This window comes from Microcaecilia unicolor, chromosome 10 (assembly GCF_901765095.1).
Source record: "Microcaecilia unicolor chromosome 10, aMicUni1.1, whole genome shotgun sequence".
Taxonomy (NCBI): Eukaryota; Metazoa; Chordata; class Amphibia; order Gymnophiona; family Siphonopidae; genus Microcaecilia; species Microcaecilia unicolor.
Genome location: NC_044040.1, coordinates 66,987,012 through 67,005,269, shown reverse-complemented (window position 1 = coordinate 67,005,269; position 18,258 = coordinate 66,987,012). Strand labels below are relative to the sequence as shown.

The 18,258-nt window shown below is 43.9% G+C and overlaps 1 protein-coding gene across 2 annotated transcripts in view; it reads left to right on the top strand.

The window, feature by feature from the left end:
* Positions 1 to 1,008: 1,008 nt before the first annotated feature.
* Positions 1,009 to 18,258, top strand: part of ZCRB1 (zinc finger CCHC-type and RNA binding motif containing 1) — a 58,043-nt gene continuing 40,793 nt past the window's right edge. Inside the window, exons 1-3 of one of the 2 annotated variants that reach the window (XM_030216775.1) lie at positions 1,009 to 1,110; positions 17,430 to 17,517; positions 17,666 to 17,694. In XM_030216775.1, coding sequence (XP_030072635.1) covers positions 17,434 to 17,517; positions 17,666 to 17,694 — 113 coding nt within the window. In that variant the 5' untranslated portion in view covers positions 1,009 to 1,110; positions 17,430 to 17,433. Of the gene's footprint in view, positions 1,111 to 1,302; positions 1,531 to 17,429; positions 17,518 to 17,665; positions 17,695 to 18,258 lie in introns of those variants that run through there. The other variant, XM_030216777.1, reaches the window with a different exon arrangement.

Here is an 18,258-nt window from a genome sequence, read left to right as displayed (position 1 = left end):
TTAGGTATAAACTGTGTTTCTGACTTTGCTTGTTTTGGTGTGCTTTGAGTCCTGCTGATCTGTACATCTGCTGTCTGGAATTTTGGAAGATGAAATAAAGAAATAAAAATTAAATTTTGGGTGTATCTGTAGAAGTTGTTTACTTTTGCAATGCGATGGATGCCAGTTCTGGTGTGTGTGCATGCGACAATCTTTGAATAACTGTCTATACTTATGGCTATGGTTTCTGAACACGTGGTATCATTAAAGGTCAAAATTTTAAATGTCCAAGTTGGGTATATATGCTAATCTCAACTTTGTTAAATGTTTGACACATCCATCTATTTGTTCCCATGATGTCACTGAATTCTATTATTGTGTCTTACTGTATTTTCAAGTGTAAGCCACCACATTGAATCTGACTTTGCTTGGGATAATGTGAGATTATAAATGTCAAAAAAAGAAAAATCCTTTATCCTCCACCTTTAAGATACTGCCTACCTGCTGGATAGTGATGGCAAAAGGAAAGCAAGTTTGGTCCAGTGAAGACTAACTCAAAAACCCTAGTATTAACATATGAAAAATGCAACCCTACCATGCCTCTGTGATTATGTTCCACTAATTTGTTAAACGATTAACTGGATTTCTTGAAAGGATTATATAAACGTAGGATGCATGACTAGGGACACAAACATACACTTATTTATTCAATATCACAATTTCTCATGTTAAGCCACAAAACAATAATGTTTGAAGCTATTCAATTGTTATTTCTTTTCTCCTCCACCTTTTAAGGTACTGCCGCACTGCCTATCCAAATGAAACAGCTTTAGGCTTATTACAGATAAGAACGACAACGTAAATGCAGAAGCTCATAGTTTTGCTTGCTTTGTTTTGAGTGAATGTCAATGAGGGCTGCGCGGGGGAGTAGAAACAGAGATTAACCAAATAGGCTTCCTTGTTACAGTGGACTAGATAGGCTCACTTCCACTCCTGTCTATTAAACCTCCCCTCAGTGGCTTGCTTGGCGCGGCTGCCAGTCCCGCCCCGTAATGTCAGTTCCTGTTCCTGCTGCGCGCCCGCGCCGATAGAAACCTCCTTACCTGCTATAGAGAGTCCTTCGAGTCTATGGTAAGTTTTTCCTTTCAATCCTGCTGCTTCCCTCAGCAGCTGCAGTGGTTTGGGTGACAACGGGAGAGAAACAGCGGTAGCGACTTGGGTGATAGCGGGAGGGAGGATGGTGGGAAAGACTCCCAATTCCCCCCCCCCCCCAAACGAATCGAGTCGAATTGTGAATTGGACAACACTAGTCCAAATGCGATGAGAATTATTGTTCCCATCAAGGAGGTTTAATAAATAAACGTTGGTTCTAACTTCCAGGCCTGTGGAGGCTTTGTAGAAGGCGGCGCCCGAAGCGCCAGTAACTTTATTGGGAAGAGTATTGGTATGTGTTTGCCAATCCATCCAATACATGAAGTATTAAAATGGAAAGAGGTACAATAAACAGCTGGCTTTGGGTTAATGTCTATCGGTAGTGATTTGCAAAAGCAGGTAAGGCAAGGGCTGTGAGCAACTGTGGGAAGACTATGCATTCTTTTGCATATTTGTTTACAAATCCACTCTAGCGCCACCACAGCCCATTTGCTTTGAATTGCCGCACTGCTACCCCAGATAAGGTACGGAGACAGTCCTTACCACACTCAATGCTAACTTAAAAAAAGCATAGGTAGGGAAATAATTGTTCAGTTTGACATTTCTAGTGCGTTTGATGTAGTTGATCACAATTTACTACTAGCGCTAATAGACAATCTAGGAATAGGTGGGAATGTACTTAATTTGTTTCAAGGATTTTTAAAATCCAGATCCTATCAGGACAAATCACAAAGCGCTATTTCTTACCCATGGTCACCAGACTATGGAGTGCCACAGAGCTCGCCCCTACTGCCCATCCTGTTCAATGTCAAGATGGCCCATCTAGGGAAGTTTCTGGATGCCTGAGATTACAAAAATGTCATTTACGCACATTATGTAACAGTTTATATCCCTTTTGACAATACCATTGAAGACGTGCTGAATAATGTTAAATCTGACCTTGATCTGATGGAAAATTGGGCCGGCACCTTCAAATTAAGATCAAGAATTTAGTTTTTTCTCTATTTATCTAACCCCCCTATCACACTATACATTACCATAGCTTTACCATCGATCATGTAACTTATCCGTTGAAGTCACAATTACAAGTTTATTACTACTCCTAATATCTTTATGTCTTTCGATGCCCAAGTTCAAGCAGTCACAGCAAAAGCATTCCGAGTAATGTGGAGGTTGAAAAGAATCAAATATCTCTTCCCTAATATCTTTTAGTACTGTCACACTTTGATGATTGCAATGCCAGTTACAAAGGACTGTATAAAGATTTAAAACAGCCCAAAATGCCACAGCCAGACTTGCTTTCTGAAAACATGTGACCTTTTAAACGTCTTCTCTGCTCAGGTATCTACACTGGCTCCCTATAGCCTTTAAACTCTGTGTATTCATTTTTAAAACTCTATATGGGTTAACCCCAGATTATATGCAACCTTTAATCTACCCGGGAGCCGGTTGATATTGTGTATCTGGATTTTCAAAAGGCATTTGACAAGGTACCTCATGAAAGGCTACAGAGGAAATTGGAGGGTCATGGGATAGGAGGAAATGTCCTATTGTGGATTAAAAACTGGTTGAAGGATAGGAAACAGAGTGGGGTTAAATGGGCAGTATTCACAATGGAGAAGGGTAGTTAGTGGGGTTCCTCAGGGGTCTGTGCTAGGACCGCTGCTTTTTAATATATTTATAAATGATTTGGAGATTGGAGTAACTAGCGAGGTAATTATGTTTGTTGATGACACAAAGTTATTCAAAGTCGTTAACTCGCGACAGGATTGTGAAAAATTACAGAAGGACCTTACGAGACTGGGAGACTAAATGGCTAAATGGCAGATGATGTTTAATGTGAGCAAGTGCAAGGTGATGCATGTGGGAAAAAAGAACCCAAATTATAGCTACGTTAGGAGTTACGGACCAAGAAAGGGATCTGGGTGTCGTCGTCGATAATACACTGAAACCTTCTGCTCAGTGTGCTGCTGCGGCTAGGAAAGCGAATAGAATGTTGAGTATTATTAGGAAAGGTATGGAAAACAGGTGTGAGGATGTTATAATGCCGTTGTATCGCTCCATGGTGTGACCGCACCTTGAGTATTGTGTTCAATTCTGGTTGCCTCATCTCAAGAAAGATATAGTAGAATTGGAAAAGGTGCAGCGAAGGGCGACTAAAATGATAGCGGGGATGGGACGACTTCCCTATGAAGAAAGACTAAGGAGGCTAGGGCTTTTCAGCTTGGAGAAGAGACGGCTGAGGGGAGACATGATAGAGGTATATAATATAATGAGTGGAGTGGAACAGGTGGATGTGAAGTGTCTGTTCACACTTTCCAAAAATACTAGGATTAGGGGGCATGCGATGAAACTACAGTGTAGTACATTTAAAACAAATCGGAGAAAATTGTTTTTCACCCAATGCATAATTAAACTCTGGAATTCGTTGCTGGAGAACGTGGTGAAGACGGTTAGCTTAGCAGAGTTTAAAAAGGGGTTAGACAGTTTCCTAAAGGACAAGTCCATAAACCACTACTAAATGGACTTGGGTAAAATCCACAATTCCAACATGAATGTTTGTAAGTTTGGGAAACTTGCCAGGTGCTCTTGGCCTGGATTGGCCGCTGTCGTGGACAGGATGCTGGGCTCGATGTACCCTTGGTCTTTTCCCAGTGTGGCATTACTTATGTACCCTTACATAACGCTCTTCCTGGTTCCAGAGACTGTTTAACTCTCCATTATCCTAGTTGCAGCAGGGTTCACTTACCAATGTTCCAAACGGTGGAACTCCCTCCCGAAACTAGTCAAATGGGAGTATAATTATTTGAAATTCCGGAAATCCTAAAAACCTTTTCTTTTTAAGAACTTTTTTACTGATGGATCCCCCCCTATTAGAAAGAATCCTAAGGCAAAGTGTCCATTTCCATTCTTTTTCACTTCATAATGTTATTCTTTCAAATTATCACATTCTATTTAATCATTGATTAATTCAACCCTACAAATCTTTTATACTGATGTTTTACATAAGAATAGTCATATTGGGTCAGATGACTGGTCCAGCTAGCCCAGTATCCTGCTTCCCAGCAGAAACCCAATTAGTAGTACCATCCCATGCTACCAATCCCAGGGCAAGCAGTGGCTAATTTGTATTGTTAGTTTAATAATATGTTAGATACACTGAACTTGATTTGTGATGTTCATACATGTTAGCCACATTGAACCCAATTTGATTGGGAAAATGTAGGATATAAATTATTTGAATAAATATTGAATACTAAAATACTATGCCTTTTCATACTTGTCTTCCTGATCTGTTCCACGCATGCTTTCATTCTGTTTTGATTGTGGCTGTTAGTAAATGATTCCAGGCATTCACTACCTTCTTAACTTTACAAATCTGACTTTTCTCCCGCTGAGATTTTAACATATATGTGGTATTTGTGTATGTACACAAACAGAGAGAAATCTGTAGTACTAAAGAGATGCTGGTGGTGAAAGATTTTGGTTTATTGATTGTGCGTTATACAATCCTGGGGAACTGAGGAACTGAGTTCGATTCCCGGCACAGGCAGCTTGTGACTCTGGGCAAGTCACTTAATCCTCCATTGCCCCATGTAAGCCGCATTGAGCCTGCCATGAGTGGGAAAGCGCGGGGTACAAATGTAACAAAAATAAATAAAATAAATAAATAAAATAATCAGAATATTTATAAATACTCATAAATTGGATAAGGAATAGTGTAATTTCTGTACAGAAGCACTATGAGAGGCTCCTCATTTGTGCAAGTTCCCAACTATTTAGTAATCTGGTGCTAGTTAATTGTGTGTTGGGGAAAAGTAACTTGTTGAAAGCCAATGGTCCAGTAGTTAGGAGTATTATGTGGGTTGCTTTTGGTGCGTCACCTAGACAGGATTTTAGATAGTGCTAGGGAGGAGCCGGCTGTCTTGGTACATATGGGTACCAATGACATTGGAAAATGTGGGAGAGAGGTTCTGGAAGCTAAATTTAGGCTCTTAGGTAGAAAGCTCAAATCCAGAACCTCTAGGGTAGCATTTTCTGAGGTAGCATTCCAGGCACAGGGCTCAAGAGACAGGCAGAGCTCCAGAGTCTCAATGCATGGATGAGGCGATGGTGCAGGGAGGAGGGTTTTAGATTTGTTAGGAACTGGGCCACATTCTGGGGAAGGGGGAGCCTATTCCGGAAGGATGGGCTCTACCTTAACCAGAGTGGGCCCATTCTGCTGGCATCAACATTTAAAAAGGAGATAGAGCAGCTTTTAAACTAGAACTTGGGGGAAGGTTGACAGTCATTCAAAAACGCATGGTTTGGAACAAGGTATCTTGCAAAGATACCACCAAAACAGGGAAGATAGGGTATCCTGATAGAAGGTTGCAAAACAGACCATAGTAGATCAGGTGTCCTTAAATAAAAATCAGACAAAAGATTGCAAATTAACACTGTCAGCTACTGAGCAAGGTGTAAACAGGAACAACAAACATAGTTTGAAATGTCTATATGTGAATGCCAGAAGCCTAAGAAATGAGATGGGAGAGTTACACTATATTGCACTAAATGAAAAATTAGATATAATAGGCACCTCTGAGACCTGGTGGAAGAAGGATAACCAGTGGGACACTGTCATACCAGGGTACAAATTATATCATAGTGATAGGGTGGATTGAATTGGTGGAGTAGTAGCATTGTATGTTAAGGGGGACCTTGAATCAAATAGATTGAAAATTCTGCAGGAAACAAAATACATCTTGGAATCCCTATGGATTGAAATTCCATGTGTAAAGGGAAAAGGATAGTGATAGGAGTGTACTACCGTCCACCTGGCCAGGATGAACAGATGGATGTAGAAATGTTAAAGGAAATTAGAGAAGCTAACAAACTGAGCAACATAATAATAGGTGATTTCAATTACCCTGATTTTGACTGGGTAAATGTAACATCAGGGCATGCTAGGGAGGTAAAATTCCTTGACAGAATCAAGGACTGCTTTACGGAGCAGCTGGTACAGGAGCCAACAAGAAAAAAAAATTCTAGACCTTAGTGGAGCGCATGTTCTGGTACGGGAGGTAATGGGGCTGCTTGACAACAGTGATCATAATCAAACATATAAATGACAAGTGACTGACTCACCCGCAAATGCGCAGTAGAGACTTCCCTCTGTCCCGCCCTCACGTCAAGACTTGATGATTTCAGAGGGCGGAACAGAGAGGGAAATGGACGCTGGAGACGAAGGAACATCGCCGGCACACCAACCTCCACCCCCCCCTCCCCCCCCGACATCGCCGCCGCTCCCCCCCCCTCCTTATCGGACCCTCTGCACTGACATAACAGCGCCTCTCACCTTTGTGTGGAAGCGCTGCAGGCAGCAGCAGAGCGATCTGTTGCTGCCTGCAGCGCTTTCACACGGAGGTGAGAGGCGCTCTCATGTCAGTGCAGGGGGCCCGGCACGGAGGGGGGAGGGAGCGGCAGCGAGGAGGGTAGCTGGACATGGGGAGAGGGCAAGGGAAAGAGGGTTGCTGGGCAAGGGAAAGAGGAGGGTTGCTGGGCAGGGGGGGAGGCCAAGGGAAAGAGGAGGGCAGGAGAGAGAGCAGGGTGGGGGGAGGGCAAGGGAAAGAGGAGGGTTGCTGGACATGGGGGGAGGGCAGGGGAGAGAGCAGGGTGGGGGGGAGGGCAAGGGAAAGAGGAGGGTTGCAGGACATGGGGAGAGAGCAGGGTGGGGGGGCAAGAGAAAGAGGAGGGTTGCTGGATAGGGGGTAAGGGCAGGGGAGATAGGAGGGTTGCTGGACATGTGGGGAGTGCATGGGAGAGAGGATGGTTGGTGGACGGGTGGAGGCCAGGGGATACAGGAAGGCTGCTGGACTTGGATCAGGGGAGGGCAGGGGAGAGTGGAGGTTTGCTGGACATGGATGGATGGAGGTGAGAATTATTACATTTTGCAAAACACAAATCTCGCCCGTTTTAACAGGCTTAACGGCTAGTATGATCAGATTTGATATCTGCTTTGGAGTAAGTACACACAGGAAATCCAATACATTATAATTTAACTTTCAAAATGGAGACTATGATAAAATGAGAAGAATGGTGAAAAAAAAAACTTAGAGGAGCGGCTGCAAAGGTCAAAAATTTACATCAAGCATGGATGCTGTTCAAAAATACCATCCTGGAAGCTCAGGCCAAATATATTCCGTGTATTAAAAATGGAGGGAGGAAGACCAAATGACAGCTGGCATGGTTAAAAAGTGAGGTGACGGAAGCTATTAGAGTTAAGAAAATCATTCAGAAAATGGAAGAAGGATCCGACTGAAAATAATAAGAAACAGCATAAGCAATGGCAAGTCAAATGCAAAGTGCTGATAAGAAAGGCAAAGAGGGCCTTTGAAAAAAAGATTGTGTTGGAGACAAAAAACACATTTTTTTAGGTACAGTGGGGGAAATAAGTATTTGATCCCTTGCTGATTTTGTAAGTTTGCCCACTGACAAAGACATGAGCAGCCCATAATTGAAGGGTAGGTTATTGGTAACAGTGAGAGATAGCACATCACAAATTAAATCCGGAAAATCACATTGTGGAAAGTATATGAATTTATTTGCATTCTGCAGAGGGAAATAAGTATTTGATCCCCCACCAACCAGTAAGAGATCTGGCCCCTACAGACCAGGTAGATGCTCCAAATCAACTCGTTACCTGCATGACAGACAGCTGTCGGCAATGGTCACCTGTATGAAAGACACCTGTCCACAGACTCAGTGAATCAGTCAGACTCTAACCTCTACAAAATGGCCAAGAGCAAGGAGCTGTCTAAGGATGTCAGGGACAAGATCATACACCTGCACAAGGCTGGAATGGGCTACAAAACCATCAGTAAGACGCTGGGCGAGAAGGAGACAACTGTTGGTGCCATAGTAAGAAAATGGAAGAAGTACAAAATGACTGTCAATCGACAAAGATCTGGGGCTCCACGCAAAATCTCACCTCGTGGGGTATCCTTGATCATGAGGAAGGTTAGAAATCAGCCTACAACTACAAGGGGGGAACTTGTCAATGATCTCAAGGCAGCTGGGACCACTGTCACCACGAAAACCATTGGTAACACATTACGACATAACGGATTGCAATCCTGCAGTGCCCGCAAGGTCCCCCTGCTCCGGAAGGCACATGTGACGGCCCGTCTGAAGTTTGCCAGTGAACACCTGGATGATGCCGAGAGTGATTGGGAGAAGGTGCTGTGGTCAGATGAGACAAAAATTGAGCTCTTTGGCATGAACTCAACTCGCCGTGTTTGGAGGAAGAGAAATGCTGCCTATGACCCAAAGAACACCGTCCCCACTGTCAAGCATGGAGGCGGAAATGTTATGTTTTGGGGGTGTTTCTCTGCTAAGGGCACAGGACTACTTCACTGCATCAATGGGAGAATGGATGGGGCCATGTACCGTACAATTCTGAGTGACAACCTCCTTCCCTCCGCCAGGGCCTTAAAAATGGGTCGTGGCTGGGTCTTCCAGCACGACAATGACCCAAAACATACAGCCAAGGCAACAAAGGAGTGGCTCAGGAAGAAGCACATTAGGGTCATGGAGTGACCTAGCCAGTCACCAGACCTTAATCCCATTGAAAACTTATGGAGGGAGCTGAAGCTGCGAGTTGCCAAGCGACAGCCCAGAACTCTTAATGATTTAGAGATGATCTGCAAAGAGGAGTGGACCAAAATTCCTCCTGACATGTGTGCAAACCTCATCATCAACTACAGAAGACGTCTGACCGCTGTGCTTGCCAACAAGGGTTTTGCCACCAAGTATTAGGTCTTGTTTGCCAGAGGGATCAAATACTTATTTCCCTCTGCAGAATGCAAATAAATTCATATACTTTCCACAATGTGATTTTCCGGATTTAATTTGTGATGTGCTATCTCTCACTGTTACCAATAACCTACCCTTCAATTATGGGCTGCTCATGTCTTTGTCAGTGGGCAAACTTACAAAATCAGCAAGGGATCAAATACTTATTTCCACCACTGTATATGCATGTAAAAAATATATGCATGGAAAGATATAAATATGTGAAATTTTGGGGGGGTTTTTTCACCGTTCTTCTCATTTTATCATAGTCTCCTTTTTTAAAGTTAAACGCTAACGTTTTGGATTTCCTATGTATACTTGAAAGCTAATATCAAATCCGATCATATTATGATCACTGCTATCAAGCGGCCCCAGCACCATTACCTCCCGCACCAGATCATGCGCTCCACTAAGGACTAGGTCTAGAATGTTTCCTTCTCTCATTGGCTCCTGTATCAGCTGCTCCATAAAGCAGTCCTTGATTTCGTCAAGGAATTTTACCTCCCTAGTATGCCCTGATGTTACATTTACCCAGTCAATATCGGAGTAATTGAAATCACCCATTATTATTGTGTTGCCCAGTTTGTTTGCGTCCCTAATTTCCTTTAACATTTCTACATCCGTCTGTTCATCCTGGCCAGGTGGATGGTAGTACACTCCTATCACTATCCTTTTCCCTTTTACACATGGAATTTCAATTCATAGTGATTCCAAGATGTGTTTTGTTTCCTGCCGAATTTCAATCTATTTGATTCAAGGCTCTCCTTAATATACAATGCTACCCCTACAATAATTCGATCCACCCTATCACTACGATATAATTTGTACCCCGGTATAACAGTGTTCCACTGGTTATCTTCCTTCCACCAGGTCTCAGAGATGCCTATTATATCTAATTTTTCATTCCGTGCAATATATATATTAACTCTCCCATCTTATTTCTTAGGCTACTGGCATTCGCATATAGACATTTCAAACTATGTTTGTTGTTCCTATTTACATCATGCTCACTAATTGACAGTATTAATTTGCAATCTTTTGTCTGATTTTAAATTTTTATTTAAGGACACCTGATCTACTAGTCTTTTGCAACCTATGGGATACCCTATCTTCCCTGTTTTGGCGATATCTTTGAAAGATACCTTATCCTGAACCATGCGCTTTTGCGCGATTGTCGGCCTTCCCTCAGTTTCTAGTTTAAAAGCTGTTTTATCTCCTTTTTAAATGCCTGTAACATTACCTACAGATAGACTGGTTATTTCTTTATCAATGGAAATGCTTATGAAAATTACCCTCCTTGTGTATAAGGTTAATTATATTTCATATTGTAACATCCTGTGTAATGTTAATGCATATTTGCTATCCTCAAGTTTATTTTTCAATTCCATCAGTACTCAGGGATGAATACCATCCGTCCCAGGAGATTTGCTACTCTTCAATTTGTCAAATTGTGCTATTACACCCACCAGGTTTATAGAGATTTCATTCAGTTTCTCTGACTCGTCAGCTTTGAATACCATTTCTGGCACCAGTGTCTCTCTCAAATGTTCCTCGGTGAAGACTGAAGGAAAGAACTCATTTAATCCCTCGCTATGGCTTTGTCTTCCCTGAGTGCCCATTTTACGCCTTGGTCATCTAGAGACCCAACCAATTCTTTTGCTGGCTTCTTGCTTTTAATATACAGTGGGGGAAATAAGTATTTGATCCCTTGCTGATTTTGTAAGTTTGCCCACTGACAAAGACATGAGCAGCCCATAATTGAAGGGTAGGTTATTGGTAACAGTGAGAGATAGCACATCACAAATTAAATCCGGAAAATCACATTGTGGAAAGTATATGAATTTATTTGCATTCTGCAGAGGGAAATAAGTATTTGATCCCTCTGGCAAACAAGACCTAATACTTGGTGGCAAAACCCTTGTTGGCAAGCACAGCGGTCAGACGTCTTCTGTAGTTGATGATGAGGTTTGCACACATGTCAGGAGGAATTTTGGTCCACTCCTCTTTGCAGATCATCTCTAAATCATTAAGAGTTCTGGGCTGTCGCTTGGCAACTCGCAGCTTCAGCTCCCTCCATAAGTTTTCAATGGGATTAAGGTCTGGTGACTGGCTAGGTCACTCCATGACCCTAATGTGCTTCTTCCTGAGCCACTCCTTTGTTGCCTTGGCTGTATGTTTTGGGTCATTGTCGTGCTGGAAGACCCAGCCACGACCCATTTTTAAGGCCCTGGCGGAGGGAAGGAGGTTGTCACTCAGAATTGTACGGTACATGGCCCCATCCATTCTCCCATTGATGCAGTGAAGTAGTCCTGTGCCCTTAGCAGAGAAACACCCCCAAAACATAACATTTCCGCCTCCATGCTTGACAGTGGGGACGGTGTTCTTTGGGTCATAGGCAGCATTTCTCTTCCTCCAAACACGGCGAGTTGAGTTCATGCCAAAGAGCTCAATTTTTGTCTCATCTGACCACAGCACCTTCTCCCAATCACTCTCGGCATCATCCAGGTGTTCACTGGCAAACTTCAGACGGGCCGTCACATGTGCCTTCCGGAGCAGGGGGACCTTGCGGGCACTGCAGGATTGCAATCCGTTATGTCGTAATGTGTTACCAATGGTTTTCGTGGTGACAGTGGTCCCAGCTGCCTTGAGATCATTGACAAGTTCCCCCCTTGTAGTTGTAGGCTGATTTCTAACCTTCCTCATGATCAAGGATACCCCACGAGGTGAGATTTTGCGTGGAGCCCCAGATCTTTGTCGATTGACAGTCATTTTGTACTTCTTCCATTTTCTTACTATGGCACCAACAGTTGTCTCCTTCTCGCCCAGCGTCTTACTGATGGTTTTGTAGCCCATTCCAGCCTTGTGCAGGTGTATGATCTTGTCCCTGACATCCTTAGACAGCTCCTTGCTCTTGGCCATTTTGTAGAGGTTAGAGTCTGACTGATTCACTGAGTCTGTGGACAGGTGTCTTTCATACAGGTGACCATTGCCGACAGCTGTCTGTCATGCAGGTAACGAGTTGATTTGGAGCATCTACCTGGTCTGTAGGGGCCAGATCTCTTACTGGTTGGTGGGGGATCAAATACTTATTTCCCTCTGCAGAATGCAAATAAATTCATATACTTTCCACAATGTGATTTTCCGGATTTAATTTGTGATGTGCTATCTCTCACTGTTACCAATAACCTACCCTTCAATTATGGGCTGCTCATGTCTTTGTCAGTGGGCAAACTTACAAAATCAGCAAGGGATCAAATACTTATTTCCACCACTGTATATATGTGCAATTTTATAAGAACCCTTTTTGACATCTAAAATATTTTTTACATGGGCTAGCCAAGCTTTTATTAAATTACTCGCCACATTTCTTTTTCTCATTGATATCGTATCAAATATTTCTGAGATAACCAGAGATGGCTAAGTTACCCAGTTCCAGGAACAGTCCTGGGTTTCCTGGTGCGTTATGGGACTTGCAGCACTGATTTCAATGGGCAGATCAGGCACCACAAAACCTACACTGGGTAACGTGGCATCTCTGGATAACTTTGATTGATTCATATTTTGTCTGTTTGATCATCATTGATTTTCTTGTGCATGTTAAATAAGGACTACCCCGAGCACCATATTTATTAGGTTTAAATCTTCAGGAATTTGGACAGTTAGAGGGTCATTCTCTAACGGGGTTTCTAGGATAACAGTGTAAGCATGCACCTATTTCAAGCCTATTATACTATAGAAGATGTGTACTTTATAAAATTATAGTGTCAGTTCCAGGAAACGCATATACTTTAAGGTGTAAGCACTTACACTCGCCCTATAGCTGGTTCAAATAACTTGCATAGATAGCCAGAGCACACACATTTGTGTGCATGCCCCCTGGGAAGGTAAGGTAAGTACTATGAAATCATGGCATGCACTTTTCCACTAGTTGGTATTTTGAAAGAGGTCATTTACACATGTAAGTGATATTAGAATACTTCCATTTATGTGTGTGTCTGCTGCTTAAAAATAGTTCCTTATAGAATTAGCCCTTTAGGGCCAGATTCTATATATGGCAAATAAAATCAAGGTGTGTCTGATTTACGTGCCTAGCAGTATTCTATAAGCCGCGTCTATATTCTGATACAGTTTATAGAATAGTGCATAGGCCGGGTGGATACAGCTAGATTTAGGCTGAGTCGTTTACGCCAGTGAAAAGCTGGTGTAAATGCCTCTGCCTAAATCTAGGTGCGCTCCCCCGAATTCTATAACCACGTGTATAGATTTGATTGATGGCCTCGACACGCCCATACTCCTCCCATTGCTGGGTCCCCTTTTTGCCTACACACGCCGGAATTTAAGTGCGCCTCTTTGTTATTGCCAATTAGTGTTGCCAATTGGTTATCGGCCAGTTGTCAACACTAAGGCTCGTTGATTAATTGAATAGCACTCGTAAATTGGCCGTGTACAGAATTTAACATGTGCTATTCGGTGCACCATGTATAGAATTCAGTGGTTAGTGCTAAAAGTTCCCTAATAAATGACTGATTGTTAAGACTTTTAATGTAGAAGTTTTGATCCACGTCTCTTGGCAAATGTAGTTTCTATGGCATCCCACAGATCAATCCAGAGACTTGTGGGTTGTGTCCCTCTTCCAGCAGGTGGAGATAGAACCTCCGAGGTTTGCTATATGTGGACCTGTGCAGCCAGCTGAACCTCAGTATTCTCTCTAGCAGGTGGAGGGACATCTCTGTTCAGCTCTGGTTTGATCTGGCTACTGGTGTCCTTTGGGCCTAGTTTAGCACAGTCAGGGGTTGAGTGGCTGTTTGCAGCTTGTGGTGTACACCTGGTGGTGCCAGGTCCCTCCCGGTCTCCCCATACCTTTCCTCCGTTGCCAGGGGCTGTTGGCCTGATCGGGTGTTTCCTTTCTCTTCTGACTAAAAAATAAAAAAATAAAATAAAAAAAGGTAAGAGACTTTGTTTTTGTTTACTCATATGGCGGAACTAGACGTTCTGCCGAGTCAGTTTTGGGGCAGGCGTTTGTGGAGCATGTCAGTGCGTTCTGAGGTGGCTAAGCGCTGCCCCCGGTGTGGGGGCCGGAGAGCAGCTTCGGGGGAGTGTGCCGCCGTCAGCCCACAGCGGATGTTCAGCGCAACGGGGGTTCCCCTCAGGCGTCCAGTGAGTCTGAAGCGCAGGGGATAGTTTCGGCGGTTTCCTCGCTGCAGTAAGTGCAGCGCATGTTGGCGGGTGCCATGTTTTCCTCACAGGCGTGACCCGCTCTGCACGTGGCGGTTGATTAGACAAGAGGCACAGCGTGCTTCTGTGGCACAGGCTCCGATGGAGGGAATCGATGTACAGGGAGCAGGGGAGCCCCTTGCAGTTCCTTTTTCCACGGATTTTGTTTTATTAATGCATAATACCTTTCTTTTGAAGAAGTCAGGAGCTTCTCTTCAGACAGCCCTGTCTCTTCCTTAGCAAACTTTGCTTTCTGCAGCCTCTCAATCTTTCCTGCGAAAATGTCCCCGGGTGAAGATTTTGGATCCTGAGGAGCTATCTGACACAGATGTCCCGGTTTTGTCTCCGGGCTCTCCCTCAGAATATTTGGATTTGGCAGATGAGGTCACCTTGCCCTCTGAGGAGGGGGATGATCCGACGGCTGCCCGCCTTTTTTGCAGGGAAGAGCTTCCCTCCCTGATTGTTAGGGCTTTTTGAGGTTTTGACCATTTCCCCCCTGAATCGTCAGGGGGAACAGGTCCGGTGCCCTCTATTATGTCTGGCACCAAATGCCCACCTCATTCCTTTCATGTGCATGAGGCCATGAAAATCCTTATTTCGGCGCAGTGAGATACGCCGGACAGTGGGCTTAAGGTTGCTTAGAGCTATGTTGCGTCTTTAAGCGCTGCCTGCTCCTGACTTAGACTTGCTGAAGGTCCCTACGGTGGATTCCTTAATCACAGCGGTCACTAAGAAAACCACTCTCCCTTTGAAGGGTGGCATGGCGCTCAAGGACCCTCAGGATCGTAAGGAGACTTGCTTGAAGCTGAAGTAGCGGCCCTTTCCCTGCAGACCTCAGTTTGTGGCTCCTATGCGGCGCGGGCATGCTTATCGTGGGTACAGAAAGCCTCCTCTCCGGAAGATCTCGTGGCTATTTTGCCGGCCTTGGAGTCCGGTTTAGCCTTCCTTGCGGATCTTTATGATCTTTTGAGGACTGGTGAAGAAGGTTTCCCTAGCGGTCACCGCGCGTTGCTGGCTGTAGTTGTGGCATTGGGCTGCAGACATGGCCTCTAAGGCACGTTTAGCAAGGCTTCCTTTTAGGGGACAGCTTTTGTTTGGGACAGACTTAGAACAGATTGTGAAGGACCTCGGTGACTCTTAAGGGCCAGCGCCTCCCGGAGGACAGGTTCAAGTTTGTACGACCGGCGGGACCTAGACCTAAGTTTAGGGATACACGGCGTTACCTTCCAGGTTGCGGCACCTCTTTTCAGAGAGCAAGGTCTTCTCGGAGGCCTCAGCCCTTTCGAGGTGATAAGCGGGCCTTCCTTTCCGGTAACAGAAACCAGCCCGCAGCCAGGTTCGCCCAATGATAGGGCCCTGGTCCCTATTCAGCCGGTTATTGGGGGCAGACTGTCCCTATTCCTGGTGTAGTGGACCAGGGTAACATCCGACGAATGGGTCTTGAAGGTTATCAGAGACGGCTACAAGGTAGAATTGGCTCATCCAATAGTAGACTCTTTTCTGGAACCTTGCAAATGTCCCACCAAGGTGCGGGGCCATTCGACACACCCTTCTCAACTTACAAAGGCTGGATGCCGTCCAGCCTGTACCCCCAGCAGAAAGAGGGTGCGGTCAATATTCCATTTATTTTGTGGTGCCAAAATAGGGCGGTTCTTGGCAGCCCGTCTTAGATCTCAAGTGCGTCAACAGGTCCTTACGGGTTTGGCTTTTCCACATGGAAACCCTCCGATCGGTGATTGCAGCAGTACAGCCAGGAGAGTTTTTTTTACCTCTCTCGATCTCAGAGGCCTATTTATACATTCCAATCTGGCCTTCCCACAGGCGCTTTCTTCACTTTGCAGTGCTCGGTCGTCATTTTCAATTCAAAGTGATGTCCCTCGGCCTAGCCACAGCGCCTCGGACCTTTTCCAAGGTCCTGGTAGTAGTTGCGGCCTATCTCAGGAAGGAAGGGATTCAGGTCCATCCCTATCTAGATGACTGGCTTATGTGGGCGTCTTCTTTCGAGGAGAGTCGGCGGGCAACCGACAAAGTGGTCGGTTGGTGGTGTCCCACCCTACTTGAGGACTGCTTGGGTACATCCCACAAGTCTCTGGATTGATCTGTGGGACGCCATGGAAGGAAAAATTAATTCTTACGTGATAATTTTCTTTCCATTAGTTCCAACAGATCAATCCAGAGGCCCCCCTGGGTTTACTGTCTGCAGTTTTGTTGCGGTTGGTTGGTTAGTTTTTTTTTTCGGGTTCTGTTGTTCTGAATGCTCCTTTGTTTGATAATAAAATAAATAAATATAGAAGTGGTGGAAGTATGTTGGGCAATTGGTCTGACAATGTCAGGAGAGTTTTCTATTGTTTCCATTCCACTACTTTGGTATCGTTCATACTGAGGTTCAGCAGGCTGCACAGGTCCACATATAGCAAACCTCGGAGATTCTCTCTATCTCCACCTGCTGATAGAGGGACACAACCCACAAGTCTCTGGATTGATCTGTTGGGACTAATGGAAAGAAAATTATCAGGTAAGAATTAATTTTTTCTACGTACGTTACAGGAATATGGCAAGGTTATCCCAAAATGTATGGAACACTCTTTAACCCATTAGTGCCTAATCAGTTTGTTCCCATATGGCTTATTATGGGAACATTGGGCACTATTGGGTTAATCTTTTGTATCAACCATCTCGTTGTCTTTTTTTTTTTTTTTCTTTGGATAAACTTTTATTGGACACTCCTTCCTTTAAGCGCATTAGGCTTGAAGCTAACCTCAGGCTCAGCTATTGTATTTGGAATACTTTGCCTGTGAGCTTACATGTGAGAACTTGAGTTTAGGAAACAGTCATTTCTTTTTGCTCAGGCTTTTTCAGTCTGAGTAATTTACTTACTGCCACAAGATATTAGTCTTGGTGAAGATGTGTTCATTTAGGGCCCTGTCTACAAAGGTGTGCTAGTGTTTTGAGCGTGTGCTAAAAATGAGCACCCACTAACCGTGTAGACATCCATAGAAATATTATGGGCATCTACACAGCGCATGCTAAAATCGCTGGCATGCCTTTGTAAACAAGGCCCTTAGTGATTCTTTGTTGTAGTTGTGTGTGTATTCTGCTATGTTTTTTATGCCTTTCACTGTACATGTTCCAGGACAATTGGATAGTACGGTTTAGAAATGTTTTAAATAAAAACAAAATCGGAACAGATTATTTATCCTAGGGTTTGTACTAAATCTCTACTATAGTTGCCATTTTTGTTTTCACTTTAGAAAAATGAGCGGTGGCCTGGCACCTAGTAAAAGCACAGTGTATATATCCAACCTTTCTTTCTCGCTGACCAACAATGATTTATACAGAGTGAGTATCCTTCAGAAGTTATTTCTTCGATCAACTTCATTACATTTGTTTCTAATTATTAAATATGTGGTTTGTATGAAGCATTTATTTGATGTTTTATACGGTCTTAAAATGGATTTGCTAATATTGCATATGCTATTTCTTTCAGATTTTTTCAAAATATGGAAAAGTTGTGAAGTAAGTTGCCCTACACTTCAACCCCCCCCCCCCCCCCCCCCCCCCCATTCATTGTATAATTATTCATTGTTCTTTTCTGTTTTGTGGTTTATAGTTTCAATATTATGAGAATGAAGGATAAACTTTACAGTTTGATAATAAAGACACAGGCTGGTCAAGACCTTGTTGGCAGGGTCTTCTTAAAAGTATTCCTGATTCCCCCACCGATTAGTTCCAAGCAAAACTGGGCTAGAATACCAACTAAATATAACCAAACCTATGGTCCAATGTAGTAAAATAGCAGGTTGTGCAAACTTGCTCTTTTCATTCATCTCTTCTTTCCTCCTTTATTAATACCTAAACCCAGAAGGGTAGCCCACCTGTCGTTGTCATCAGCAGCAGACAACTCCAGAGACTTATGGGTTATGTCCATCTACCAGCAGATGAAGATAGAGAGTACCAGACTGAACTCTCCCACGTAGGATGGCTCCTTGGTCAGCCAGTATTCTCTATCTCCACAGACAGTGGACTGTTGTTCTAAAGCTTCTAGTGTTTGTGTTAGAACAGCTGCGGCGGTACACTATT